This window comes from Oryzias latipes, chromosome 16 (genome assembly GCF_053564925.1).
Source record: "Oryzias latipes strain Hd-rR chromosome 16, Olatipes_Hd-rR_3.1".
Classification (NCBI taxonomy): domain Eukaryota; kingdom Metazoa; phylum Chordata; class Actinopteri; order Beloniformes; family Adrianichthyidae; genus Oryzias; species Oryzias latipes.
In genome coordinates, this window is record NC_136252.1 from 1,946,688 (window position 1) to 1,961,302 (window position 14,615).

At 42.8% G+C, this 14,615-nt stretch overlaps 1 protein-coding gene across 4 annotated transcripts in view; it reads right to left on the minus strand.

The window, feature by feature from the left end:
• The window catches only part of ptprub (protein tyrosine phosphatase receptor type Ub), a 318,361-nt gene that overhangs the window by 41,061 nt on the left and 262,685 nt on the right, over positions 1 to 14,615 (minus strand). For all 4 annotated transcript variants that reach the window (XM_078932872.1, XM_078932871.1, XM_078932870.1 and 1 more), the window contains 6 exons: positions 13,179 to 13,215; positions 12,756 to 12,853; positions 10,853 to 10,969; positions 8,666 to 8,820; positions 7,506 to 7,641; positions 2,124 to 2,273 (listed from right to left, as the gene is read on the minus strand). In XM_078932872.1, the coding sequence (XP_078788998.1) occupies positions 2,124 to 2,273; positions 7,506 to 7,641; positions 8,666 to 8,820; positions 10,853 to 10,969; positions 12,756 to 12,853; positions 13,179 to 13,215 (693 nt within the window). The remainder of the gene's footprint in view (positions 1 to 2,123; positions 2,274 to 7,505; positions 7,642 to 8,665; positions 8,821 to 10,852; positions 10,970 to 12,755; positions 12,854 to 13,178; positions 13,216 to 14,615) is intronic.

Here is a 14,615-nt window from a genome sequence, read left to right on the forward strand (position 1 = left end):
ACTTTAGATTTCACAACACAACACAAAATAACATACTAAAATTCGTTACAACACAACGCTTTAACTTACAACACAACAACTCACAACACAACAACTCACAACACAACACAATAAGTCGCAAAACTTTAACTTAAAACGGAAGTACTAGTAAATATACAAGTGAAGTGCTTTTATTCTAAAGTTTCAACTAGGCTAAAACATCGGTAACGTCTCTATTCAGGGTTCATAAGATGGTTCAAAGATTCTCCTGCAGCCTCTGTCCAGCTCCATCTGAGAGCCGTCTGTCTGTAAGCCGCTTCCTTCCGCATGTTTATGTGTCTATGTGACCCACTTTGAAGACTCGATGTCCCTCAATAACCAGAGAGGGGGAAATAAAAACAAAAATAAAATTAGGGGGCCTTTTTATTTCTATTATTGTCACCATGAAAATAAGAAAAATATCAGTTCGGAAAAGTTTGACAGACCTTCACAGAATCGGACCTCCGGCCTCAATAACTCCTCTGATAAACGTTCAAATGTCACAGCAAGTACCTCAATCAATTAGTATTAACACAGAGAGTGAACTACAAATGCATTTCAAAAGAAAAAAGATGTTTTTTTTCCCTTTTGATGAGAAGTGTTCTTTTCCTGCAGTATATGCAGACATGCAGTGAGCCGGCTGCCAAGGGACCGTCAACAAAGTGCAAGTTCAGAGCATTCAGACCATTCTTTAAAAATCAATAATCTCTCAAAAAATAATAAATGTCTAAATTTATATAAGCTGCTAATGAAGACTCGTCAGGGGCTTCCGTTTTGAGTTTAAGTGTTGCGACTTATTGTGTTGTGAGTTAAAGTGTTGTGTTGTGAGTTATTGTGTTTTAGATATGGACATAAGAAATCTTTGGTAGAAGTTGAAAGTCTGTGTTGCCAAGCAACAGGCCAAAACATCCCTGCTCTAGAAGAGATCTGCTTGGAGGAATGGGCCAAAATACCAGCAAAAGTTTGTGAAAACATTGTGAAAACTTTCAGAAAACGTTTGACTGATATCATTACCCACAAAGGGTATACAGTGATCCCTTGCTATATCACGGTTTACTTTTCACGGTTTCGCTACTTCACGGATTTGGATTGTGCATTGTGTTCTGCATTCTGATTGGCTAAAAAGTCACTCAGCGAGTAGCTCAAGAATGGGACCCTTTGATGAGCCGTTCATTACAGTTCTCCAACATAATCGATGGTGGCATGTCGGTGTATAAGGATCTTTAGCAAAGAAGAAAAAAGAGCGACAACAACTGCCTATCACTATGTTCCTCCCCCGAACAAACACACCTGCAGCTGCACCGCGGGCTTCAGAAGGAAAAAACGCTGCAGAGGATGCAGCGGCTCAGTATGAAGAGCAGTGAAAAAGAAGACCGGTGTCACTATCTGTCCCACTGTACTTTTTTATTTTTTTCATAATCATTTTAAATTTTCTTCCGTTTAATCCACTCGGGTCGCGGTGGGCGGGGCTAATCTCCGCAATTTAAAGCCTTCTGTTCTTATCGATGATTGAAATTATTATTTGACAGCACACTACAGAAGTTATTTGTTGAAAAAACGTTTCTAAAGTACTTTTATTTGTTAAAAAAACAATTGATTTAGCCTGTTAAATGGTTTGTTCTTTCTTTTCAATGTATAATAGTGAATTTCATTGTATAATAATTGTAAAAAAATAAAGGTTTCTACTTCACGGGTTTTGCTTATCACGGGTTCTATTTGGAACGTAACCCCCGCGATAATCAAGGGATCACTGTATAACAAAATATTCAGTTAAACTTTTGCTATTGACCAAATACTTCTTTTCCACCATAATTTACAAATAAATTGATATGATTTCTTTTTCTCATTTTGTCTCTCATAGTTGAGGTATACCTATGATGAAAATTACAGGCCTTTGTCATCTTTTTAAGTAGGAGAACTTGAACAAAAGGTGGCTGACTACATACTTTATTGCCCCATTGCTGAGGCCACTCCTATCTACAACTCTCTGTGCGCCCAGATAGCTTAAAGACCCGCAGCACCCGTACCAGTGCATGTGACTAAGGCTTAAAAGAACAATTGTACTCATCCCTGACTATTTGAATCCCAGCTGGGCCCACTCTCACCTGAAACTCTTCTCGCAGCGGCGAAGAATTGCTCTGGGAATCCACTCGCAACATGTCTTTGTAAGTGACAGCAAATTCGCTCATCAGAATGGAGGTGTCGCCGCAGAGACACGCCTCCAGAATGGCATCATGGATGAAGATATACTGCTCCTGCAAAAGACAACAGGGTTACATGACTTTGTGTGGGTTTAAGAAAAACATGCCAGAACATTTAAAACTGCAGTTTAAGCAGAGGAGAAAATTAAAGTCAGCAGGAGGTCAGTTTTGTTCTTCCCAGTCGGAATTCTGTTTCCTTTGAAAATGCTGGAGAACACAGTGGGCTTCACAGAGTTTGATTATAATTTAATGCTAAAACCCATTTTGAGGAAAAACCTTGGTGGGCTGGAAAGCTGCATTATAAAACACAGCAAGTTGGAAGATGGAGCTCCAAATGGGCAGATATTTTTACCACAACGAAAAATGAGCACAGAGTGAGTGATGAGTCAGAGTGAAGAATTAATGAGCCCTGCAATCAAGCAAAGTCACGATGTCCATCTTTTGGAGAGGCACACAAGAGACAATGAAGCCAGACGAATAAACAGGCTCTTCGCAACTCAACCTGCAAAAGTGTACACTCAGTGGCAGGGTGAAAAAACAGCCGATCAGACCCACCAAGGCTAGAAACTGAACAGTACTGGAAAAGTATATAGGAGAAAGAGCACTGCACTCCATGAGCGCCTGGCAGCCCAAATGAACCAGCTGCTAGAGATGGGATTCATCCCGAAAGGCTAACGGAAGGGCGAAGGATCCTGATCCAGAAGGATCCCTCAAATCCCATCTAACAGTCCCATCTAACTGCCAATAACCTGTTTCTCCATTGCATGGAAGCTCATATCTGGCATCATTGCAACCAAGAACAATAAGCACATGGATCAAAACATGAGCAACACACAGAAGGGCATTGGTAGAGACTCCAGAGGCGCCAAACACCAACTCCTGGTTGACAGAACAGTTGCTCAAGACTGCAGGTCACGACACACCAACCTGTGCACAGCCTGGATTGATAACAAGAAAGCCTATGACTCAATGCCACACACGTGGATTACTGAATGGTTGGAGCTGTACAACATCAACAGGACTCTAAGAGCCTTCATAGGAAACTCAATGAAGCTGTGGAAAACCACCCTTGAAGCCAATGGGAAGCCACTTGCACAAGTGTCCATCCAATGTGGGATATACCGAGGTGATGCTCTGTCCCCACTGCTATTCTGCATAGGTCTGAACCCCCTTTAGCCAAATAATCAACAAGACTGGCTATGGATACCGACTCAGAAATGGGGCCAACATCAGTCACCTCATCTACATGGATGACATCAAGTTATATGCTAAGAGCGAGCGTGACATTGACTCCCTGATCCACACCACCAGGATCTACAGTACTGACTTTGGGATGTCATTTGTCCTGAGAAGCCAACTCAATGGCAAAAATAAGACCCAGGCAATAAACAGCTACGCATCCCAAATCCAGCACCCTGAGACTGTATGCTATCCACAAGTAAGGAGGCCGAGGACTAGTGAGCGTAGAAGCCACTATCCAGGATGAAACATCCAAGATGTATAAATACATCAAGCTCAAGGCCCCAACTGACAGTGTACTCAGTGAATGTCTCTGGCAATAGAGAGCAGAGGATACAGTGCTGGAGGACAGATCCTCATGGGAGGACAAACCCCTGCATGGGATGTACCACCGGACCATAACTGAAGTGGCTGATATCAAGAAGTCCTACCAATGGCTAGAAAGGGCTGGCCTACAGGACAGCACTGAAGCACTCATCCTGGCAGCTCAGGAACAAGCCCTGAGCACCAGAGCGATAGAGGCTCAGATCTACCACACCAGACAAGACCCAAGGTGTAGATCTACCACACCAGACAAGACCCAAGGTGTAGGCTGTCCAAGGAGGCGCCTGAAACAATCCAGCGCATAACTGCAGGGTGTAAGATGCTGGCAGGGAAAGCATACATGGATCGCCACAATCAAGTGGCTGGAATAATATACAGGAACATATGTGCAGAATATGGACTGGAAACTCCAAGGTCAAAATGGGAAACACCTCTGAAGGTGGTAGAGAATGAGAGGGCAAAGATCCTGTGGGACTTCCAGATCCAGACTGATAGGATGGTAATGGCGAACCAACCAGACATTGTAGTGGTGGATAAAGAACAGAGGAAAGCCGTTGTGGTGGATGTGGCAGTGCCAAGCGATGGGAACATCAGGAAGAAGGAACATGAGAAACTGGAGAAATACCAGGGACTCAGAGAAGACCTGGAGAAAGCATGGAAAGTGAAGGTGACAGTGGTGCCTGTGGTAATTGGAGCACTCGGGGCAGTAACCCCCAAACCAGTCCAGAAAAGCGCAGTGCTAGGAACAGCTGAAGATACTGCAGGACCCTCAAGCTCCCAGGCTTCTGGTAGAGGACCTGAGCTTGGGTAAGAAATGTTTTGATTTTTATATAATATATCTAATGCTTTTACATCCAGACCTGGGGCCTCATTTATAAAACTTTGCGTAGGATTTGCGTCAGAAGTGGCGTACGGATGAAACATAGGACGTGCGTACGCACAGAAATATTCGGATTTATAAAACAGTGCGCACGCACATCCTACGCATCTTTCCCTTTATAAATCACAACCAATTCTAAATGCAGCGCAGCTTTTGCGGCTTCATGACACGCCCATAGTTGCCCATAAATAGTCCGTGAAACGCCCACAAATGAATATTCATTGATTGCGAAACCATGGCACACACCGAGAGGAAATGAAAAAAACATAACTTCACTCAATGGGAAGTAGAAGTTATCTTTGGCGAGGTGGAAAAGAGGAGAAAAATGTTGTTTGGAGGGCACAGTGTGGGCATTTCTAATGCCAAAAAGGCACGTGAGCGGCAAACGGTGGCAGACGCCGTAAATGCTGTAGCCTCACAACCTCGGACCGTGGACGAAATAAAAAAGAAATGGTCGGACATCAAAGTCGAGGCAAAAAAACGTCTGCCGCTGCATCGCCAGAGTGTGTCTGCCACGGGTGGGGGGGTGGGGGTGGGGGGGGACACCAGAGCTGACCCCTCTTGATGAGAGACTGGCAGCAATAATTGGGGAATCCCTTAAGTGGAGTGGTGACTGAGGCGGAGGGGGACGCCGACGCGCCAGATGCACCGGGTGACACACCCCCAAAAGCCCGCAGAGGAAGTCGGAACCGGCTCATAAACCACTCGTCCTCGTTTGCCAGCAAGTCTCCTTGCTGTCTAAAGATGCGTTCACTCTGAATTCTTCCATTTGCCACATCTTCTAAGAGCGCAAGATCCGCCATTGTGCGTCATTACGCATTGTGATGGGGCATTTTATTTCCATCTATTTAATCACATCTGACAAGCTACAGATGTCGGGAATAATCGACGTGGAAATGGGAAATTGATCAGCGCAAATGTAATTTCTTGTTGGTTTCTGAATGGTTGAGACATACGCCATACATTGTTTTAACAAAAATAAAACAAACTAAAGGCATATGCATGAATACCATAATTCTGTAGCTTATGAAGAAATGTTTTAACATGAAAACAACTTTCCCCAGTGGACAATTAATGCATCTCTCTCTATCTATCCACCTGTCCATCTAATTGCACCTATATCTGCTCCTCCAGACAGACACATTGACGAGAATATCAGTTTTCTACATTATTTCGTTCTGTTAACTATATTATTTATGAGGATGAATTGCACAACATGCCAATATTGCAGAACATATTTCACTTTTCTTTTTGCAAATATGTGTTCATTTGAATTTCTGTTGTAATTTTCGTTTGATTTTTTTGTTTGTTTCACTGCTGATCGATCAAACGGGTGTTTGTGTAGCTGTTAATTGTCAGACTTTCTTTGTGAAGTCTTCATGTTATTTCTGAGAGGCAGTATTGTCATTTTCACTTTCACGTGTTTCTTCCATCTGCCGACGGCGTCGCCGTTTCTCATTTCACCCGTTTTTGTGCGTACGCCTGGGTCAGAGCTTGCGTGAAGGACCGCACATTTTCCCGTCAAGTTTGCTTTTTATAAATCTCAACTATTGCGTAGAGAGTGGCGTACGCCTTCTTTTGTGCGTACGCAACGTTTATAAATGAGGCCCCAGATCTTCTATTAACCTGCCACTGGTTCTGCTCTGATTTCGGAACCCGACTCTGTTTGTCTACCACCTGCCTCGACCTACAATAACCGAAGCCTGACCCCTGAAGCTGCTTTGCTCATGTTTGACCTCTGCCTGCCCAACCCTGCCTTAGTTCTACTGACTTCCCGTCTGTTCAATAAACCAGCTGTACATGGAACCAGCCGTCTGCCTGTCTGTTTGTAACAGTGGCAGCCCGAAAAGCACATATAGGTGTGTTTACAGAGCTTCAATTAGCAATAAGCAATAACTACAACCTGGTAAAAATCTTTATTTTTTCTCATAAAAATGTGATCTCACCATTTATCTCCCTTATTTTAATGAACAAGTGTATTTAGCATATTTAGCCATTTTCCCACCTTCTTCTCTCCTCTTTTATTTATCAGGTGACTGACCACTCTCCACATTACCTGTCTATCCTCACAGTCCTTTGGAGCCAGAATGAACAAAACTACAGGTTTGCCTGGAGCCTGTTTCTTATTTTTGTTCTGGTTTTAGATCTTGACCTGCTTTTTGTTCTGTTCCGTTCCGTTCTGTTCAAAAAAGTTGGATTTTAACACTGGATTTGGATTATAGAGGCTAGATTATCTGTAAGCATATTAGTGCTTTTAGAAGAACCTGCTCAAAAAAGGACAGGATTGACCTTTTTTAGATGGAGTGTGAAGAGTGCTTTGTGGAGCTTTAACCTTCTGTCAGTTTTACAGCTGCAGTAACTCTTCACCACAGCAATAACTGTCCTCTCTGAGCTCCACACAACCACACAGGTACAGTAAAATATTAACATAATTATTCATTCATTCATTCATTTTCTATACCGTTTTATCCCTTTCGGGGTCACGGGGCTGCCGGAGCCTATCCCGGCCACTTGTGGGCGAAGGCATTATGCAAAATGAAAACAAATGTTACTATACTACCACAATATTTGAGTTGAGATGCCACATCTACAATATTAAATTAAACACATTTAATTATACTAGGACTTTTAAAAATAATTTAATTAAAGACACTATCTTACACCTGTTCCTTTAAATAATTTACCTTCCTCCAGTCAGAAGTTAGTTTAGGAGTAAGCCTTTCAGAAACTTTTTTTCTCACTTTCAGGGTAAATTGAAAGTCAAACAGAGTTTTCTGATCATTGTCATTGATTCATTCAGTTCAGATCTGCACAGACTGGTTAGAGATGGAAGTCTGACTGACCTCAGTCTGGATCATGTTGATGCGACGAGAGCACAGGGTTTTCACACAGTTGTAGATGTCCACCACGCCCTCACACTCTGCCATGTCCAACATGACATCCAGCACGATGTAGCAGCCGGTCCGCCCTGCCCCCGCACTGAAACCATGCAAAAGATGCAACGATTTTGTCAGACACATATATTCAATGCAGCAGAATCCATTCGAAGCCTTTTCCACTCAAGAGTTTTCTCTTCTCTTCTTTTTAACCCACAACGTTAGGCTTTGCTTGTGAACAGATCCTGAATTGAGGATGTAAAGAGAAAAGTCTCACCTCGTTGCCCCTCAGAAGAAACACCTACTTCCACATCTCAACATTAAATTCAAAAGCAAACACTGAATTAAATACAACTGCCAGTTCTTCGATATAAATGAAGATTTTGTTTAGGACAAAGTGTTTTAAATATTCATCTGCTAAGGTTCTGTGATAAAAAAAACTTGTAAAAATGTATTAACACAAAGTACTTTATTGTCTGAAGGTTTTAAAGAGGGGAGATGAAAGTGAACCATCCATTGTTTCTTCACAAACATACTGTTTTTTGTCATGAAACCTCTAATTTGGAAACCCTCCTCTACTGATATTCAGAGTGTGAAAAAGAGATAAAGACACAGGAGGAAGGGGAACCACCAGTGGTTTTAAAAACTATTTTTGGAGTCTCACTTTTATCATTAAAACATACTAAAATTCAGCCACAAACTATCACTTTTACTGCCATACATGTGGATTATCAACCAATTGATACTATTTGTCAGAGTTCATCTGAATTATCAAGTTTATCAAATCAAAATGTATTATTATCTACTAGTATCCTCAAATGTTTAAAAAGCCTGACATGGTGACTCTGGTTTTCTGGTGACAAGCAAAAAACCCAAAAGTTGGTTGGGGAACCGTGACATCAAAGCAGAGTTTTTGTTGGATTCTTAATTGGGGGGATGCTTTGGGCTGGGAAACACTGCACTGATGTACCTGAGACGCTTTGAAGTCATTTCCTTACACTGAGTTTTCTAAAGGACTCAAAAAATATGATATCAATCCAAATCTAATATAAATGAGGTAATCATTGATATTTTTATCTGAATCCATGCGGTGAGAGCTAACAGCAGGGCATCCAGCAGTCCTCCACCTGCAGTGGACGACCACGGGACCGGCGTCAGGAGGAGTTGAGGCTTTCACTCTTCGTATAAAAGCCAGGAGTCCAGTTGCATGATAAGGAACCCCGTGTTCAGGCCAGGATGTAAAGTGGAACTGACGGACCTCATGCTTGGTGGAATATCCTCTCTGGTAAATAAAACACACACACACACACATTGGATAATAATAATAATTGCATAACCCTTGGACTTGTCTTTAAAGTTCATTCAGACTTCAATTTTCTTTTTTCACTTTTCCTGTCCAACAGCTGGGCAGGCAGATGAGAACTGAGGGCCTCTTGTGTTGGACATATTTTACTTTAACAAGCTTTAACACTTTAGCAAAATTTAAATCTAAACTTTGTTCCCATAAAAGTCCAGACTCCTGCAGCTGGTACAAATGTTGGATTCATTGTGGCAAGCTTAGGACATTTGCATGGCGGGTTTGGTCTCGTTTGACATTAGAACCTCTGGGAATGGCAGGTTAGAAGCAGCTGCAGTGTGACAGATTTGCAGGGAGAAATTAGTGATGCTCTGGGGGGGCTGGAAGCCTTCTGCCTTACACTAGGAGCCTGCTGTTGACACACAGCCGTTTCCTCCTCAGTACACACAAAGTAAGTCAATGCAAAGAAACTGCAAAAGGAGGAAAAAAAATCTGTCTGAAAACAAGTTTGAACCAGTCCCCAAATATGAGCTGATTTGAATAAGCAGCCGCCAAGAGAGTGACAGTGACAGTGACAGTGTGATGATAATGCTGTGTTTGTGCCAGTGAGGCTCTGAGCCTCTCCAGTCAGAAATCTTCCCGTGAGAATGACAGGATGGAAGCCACCACGGGCATAACATGGAAAAAGCCATGCTGGGAAGATTGAAGGGCACTGGTGCAGCTGCTGGGTGTAATTCCTGTCAGTTTAACATGTGTACCTCATCAGGCCAAATCCTGTCAAGTCACTATCTGTGCCGTTTATGCCTCACTCTTACTCTGACAGGTAATAACACTAGCTGCATTTATTTAGACCGAATACTTTTTTTATAGGTGACAGTGCAGAATGTATAGAACAAGAAGGTCTGGACTTATGCACCAAAGTCACTTTAGTCACCTTCGAAGTTGACAACTTCTACTATATATTCAGTTAAAAATACTCAAAAACTACATAGTAAGAGTACACTAATCTTTGTGAGGAGAAAGCTTTGTTGTGTTAAATGCAAAACTAGGACAGATAAGGCAGTGGTTACTGAGTTTCATGCTCTGCTCTCCGCAGGACATTTCTAAAGCGCAGGTGGCCTAACCACGGCTGAACGAATGGCGGCCCCTGCTCCGTGGGCCAGGGCTTAAAAAGCGCCTGCTACTGGGAAAAACTGCTGCCTGAGTGGCCTTGGATCCCCCAGTCGGGAAGTTTTTATTTTGAAACCCAGACCTGTTTCCATTTTCTCCAGCTTTTCACCACAAAATGATGTGTCAACGGACTTGAACTCTCATGGAGGGACGGTCGGCAGAAGCAGACATGACTGAGGTGATGGAAACATTCCAATTGGTTATTAAATCTTCTATTTTTTTGTCAACACAATGGAGATGCACCATTGAACTAGTGGAAATAAGTCTTGAATGCCCTATTTGGGATCTAGCAGCCTGGCTGCACTCTCCTGTGGGCCACTCAGGCAGCAGTGTCACCGGAAGCACGTGCTTCTCAAACTTGCCCATAACCAGGGGGGCTGGCTGGGCTGCGCATAGCGTGCACTGTCACCCCTGCTAATCGCCCACCAGGCCTGCCACCCAGTAGAATGCCAGAGCGAGCGGTGGGGGGGACTCCCTGCTTTCCCGCCTGCCTGCCGGCCACTCAGGCAGGCATGCAGGCATACTCTAGCTCCCAGGACTGCCCAGTTTAACCTCCCAGTAGCATTTGCTGGACTCATGGATTAAGCAAAAAAAAAAAAGACTTGGACTTGGCTGCAGACATCAACAGCATCAACAGTAACATTTCCCCCCATTTTAAGCTGTAAAAAAGTGTTTTCAACAATTCTGAACACTTTGGGGGTGAAGGTTAGGGTTAGGAATAGGGTCTTCTCCTTTTAGAATTATTCTATAATTTCCGCTTCCGGCCAGTGATGTCAGGCGCCATCTGATCTGCAGACAGATCCCTTTTGCATGCCAAAAAAAAGAAGAAAAAAAAAAAAAAGCTCACCCTCTCCAAGGCAAAGGTGCGGACTGTGTACTCAGCAAGAGTCTCCGTCTTTAGCAGAGTGATTTTGATGTCGCCGTACATCTCGCTGTCGTCAGGCCAGTATTTACAGCACTTCACCTGTTATAAACCAGAGCAGCTCTGAGCTTTGCATGCTCCTGACATTCAAACCAACAACATTTCTGAGTGAGTTATATTTGACACAAAAGGGAAAAAAGGCAGGTAGACTGTAGATACTGTGGACTTATGTTTGCTTTGTGCATTGGCTCTCAGCATCATTTTGCTGTCAATTTACCCAGAATAAAGACATACCGTTGTGGCTTTTACCCATTAAATTCTGTAGGAAAAAATTACATATTTTTGATCCTGCTGGGCAAAGACAGAGAGAGCCAATTAATCAGATAATGGAGGATGGCTCAAGGAGCAAGAGGCCATCTTTCTTTTTCTAGAACAACACTGGACATAATAGGGGTAATTTTTCTCATTTAATGGAGTTGTTATTCAGATGGAGACACAGAGACCACTTCTCATTTATTGTCAGCTTCCAGAAATGTGAGAATGGAGAAGCAAATTGGATAAAAGGCTACAGGGAGAAAATTGCATCATTTTAACGTTCCACAGTTGAAAACATACTTTTTTTGTCTCAAAGATAAAGGATAAGAGGCAGCTCGTTCTGCAGCTCAAGGATGTTTGCAGTCCATAAAATTTAAGCTAATAACAATCATGTTTTTTTTATCCACTTGGATAAAATGTATTAGCTGAATACACTTGTTGTTGCACACAAATGGCCTTTTTATAGTTTAACTATGCTGTTATGCATGTTTTGAATAAGAACAGTGAAGCCTGCAGGGCCTCAAAAGGACTTGTTGTGTTTTTTGTTTTGTTTTTATTGTGAGAAGCGCAGCTTCATCTCAGTTAGCCATCATTCATAGGTTCATTGGTGACTCTAATTTTTCTCTTGCAGCAAATATTAATGCTTATTTGTGTGTGGCCGTGTGATGTGATATAAACTGCCTCAAAAACAGTACGTGGTGCCATCTGGCCCACACGTCCAATGATCGAGGTGTCTAATCGACGGATTTCCGACCAATCACTGGTTACTGACGTCATGTGGCTCCACCACGGCCCACATCACATAAAAAGGCGACTTATTTGTCTTCATTTTGTTGGCGGAAAGTAAGCCATTTTCTGTGAGTGATAGCACGTTCACTCGGTCCAGTTCTTCCACAGTCAATGGGTGCAGCCTACCTTCACCCTGTGGTAGCTGAAATAAGCTCATGAGACACCCCCCCCCCCCCCCCTTCCCACTGACACTAAACAGACAGAAGTGCACAGTAATACTAGACGGATGGTTATAGAGTCAGTGTCATTCCCGTCTAAATGCCATGTAGGTTGAATCTAACACCAGTCAACAGATAGTCTGACTTTTCCCCTATAATAAGAAAACAACAACCTACTGTGCTTAAAAGTACATCAAAGTCAGAAACCCATTTTACTTCTAAACTAAACTGCAATAAAGTTGCATTAAAAACAGAACTTTTCACAAACTTTTTTGGAAAAGTATGATAGAGCTGTTTCATTTTCTGCCGACATGCTTTTCTTGTAGGCACAGTGGCTTTCTCCCACTCTGCACACTGGGATCATGTGATGACATGAAGTATACAATGGCATGAGTGACGGGTGTGTCCATTTACCATGACCAATGAAACTTTTCAGTGTTTCAGGATCACAGCTCTGAAGAGCATGTAAGCATGAACATTTACAATCTTTTTAACCGAACTTTCTGCAAAAGTTCCCTCTAACTCATTAGTGTGAGTGAATAAAATAAACGGTCCCAGAAAAGCTTAGTATGCTGCTTTTTATGCACTGTGAGATTTGGTATTACACATTTCCATCAAAGACATACCCTGCCAACCTCCACCAGCTTAGTGATCATGACGATGCTGAAACAGTTTTCTTGCCACACCATCCTCCAGAAATCATACAAAGTCTCCTGCTTGGGTCCTGTTGGGAAGAACAGAGACATTTCAGTTTTCCATTAGAAGCACTGAGACTTTACATTAAACACATGTTTCTGTGATTTCGCAAAAAAAAAAGCCACTTGGGATCTTTGGTCAGCAAAGAGAATAGCGCCCTCTACAGGCCTTTAAGAGGGGACTTTACACATGACTAACAGAGTTTTCCCTCTGTATAAACCATTGCACTACATGTCACAGAGAGTGAAGTTACAGTTTGATTTGATGTATCATCCTTAGTTTAGTAAACAACACCACACGGCCCCCCGCTCCCTGAATCCACACACACACCACAGCCTTGCAGGGATACCCACCCTGAGTGGCGATGAAGTGGTTGGATCGATGGTAGCCCTGAAAGAGAAAAGCAGGATGACATGCTGAGTAAAACACCTTTACCTCAGGGGCAGCTGTACAGTGTGTGGGGGTCGGGGTAGGGGTGGGGGCTCTCTGTCTCGCCCTTTTTCTTCCTTATTTCCACTGCTGTTCTACTGACCTAGACTGTTTCATTTTCCTGCAATGGAGTCCAGACAATGTCTTTGCCCCAAACTTTAAAGTCCCACTCCGATCATTTTTGGATCTGTTATAAAATCCTTCCCAGTGGTCTTTTGATTAGGATTATGCAGTTTTTAGCAAACATCAAAAACCTGCGTAGCTTTCTAGGACATAGTGTCTGCAGAGAAACCCACCTCTGCGTTGTGTGACTGTTGGTGTGGAGGAAGCCCGCACCCTTACCCATCACCCATCTGTTTACACGCCCTGCTAACATTGTGTGGTCCCTCTCACCGCTAAACTAACATTACCGGTGCAACAAAAATGGGGAGCACTTTTGGGGCTATCCAGTCGTACTGTTTTGAGCCAGATTGGATGAGGAAAACAAGTACATGGATCTAGTCGTCTACAATGCATCAGAACGGAGCGGAACAGGGGGCTTGTGTCGTAGCTTTTAAGTCACACTTACAAGATTTTTCAAACAGCATTTTGTCGTCTGCTCCTGATTCACAACAATTGGAATACAAACAAAACACTCAGAAATGCCATTTTAAGCTGAATTTTCATTACAAAAAAACACAATTTCCTCAGACTACATCTTTAAATAACCTCCATTTAAAAACTGTTGACGTATTCCTAAGGAAGTGCGTTCAGCTGGCTGGGTTTATCTAAATTTGTTTGATGTCTAATTTTGAAAAAGCTTCACTGGTAGATTATGCTCCTACATATAGTTTGTCCGCCATTTCGTCCACTCAAGTAAAAATAACAAAAAAAAAACCATAATACACAGACTTCACATCAATGCATGGCACATAAAAAATGCAGTAAACAGTAAAGTAATCTGAAAACCTGTCTATCAAAGGAGGTGACCGGCTTTGATACAGACAACAGATGTTTCCACACGGTGGGAATGAGGTGGACATGAATGAAGAAGCATTCCCACTCAATGGCCTTGAAGCAGCTGAATCCAACCACAAGCACTCAGGGGACTTTGACAAGTAAACACTTTCAGGCCGTACAAACAAGATCCTCCTACGAGCAGATTGCATAAGATAACAACGTCTGTAGTTTTATGAAAATGCCACTGCTGAATCCCATGACTGGAGTGGCTCAGGGTTGGCTAACAGTAGCAGGTTGAAGGATAATTGATGCCACAATTACATAACAATCAGAACTCTCTTGACAGGTCAGAAACAATGGGAGCAAACCAGCTCTCGTTGAACCAACGTGATGCAGCTCTAGGGGTGACTGCTTTCTGCAGA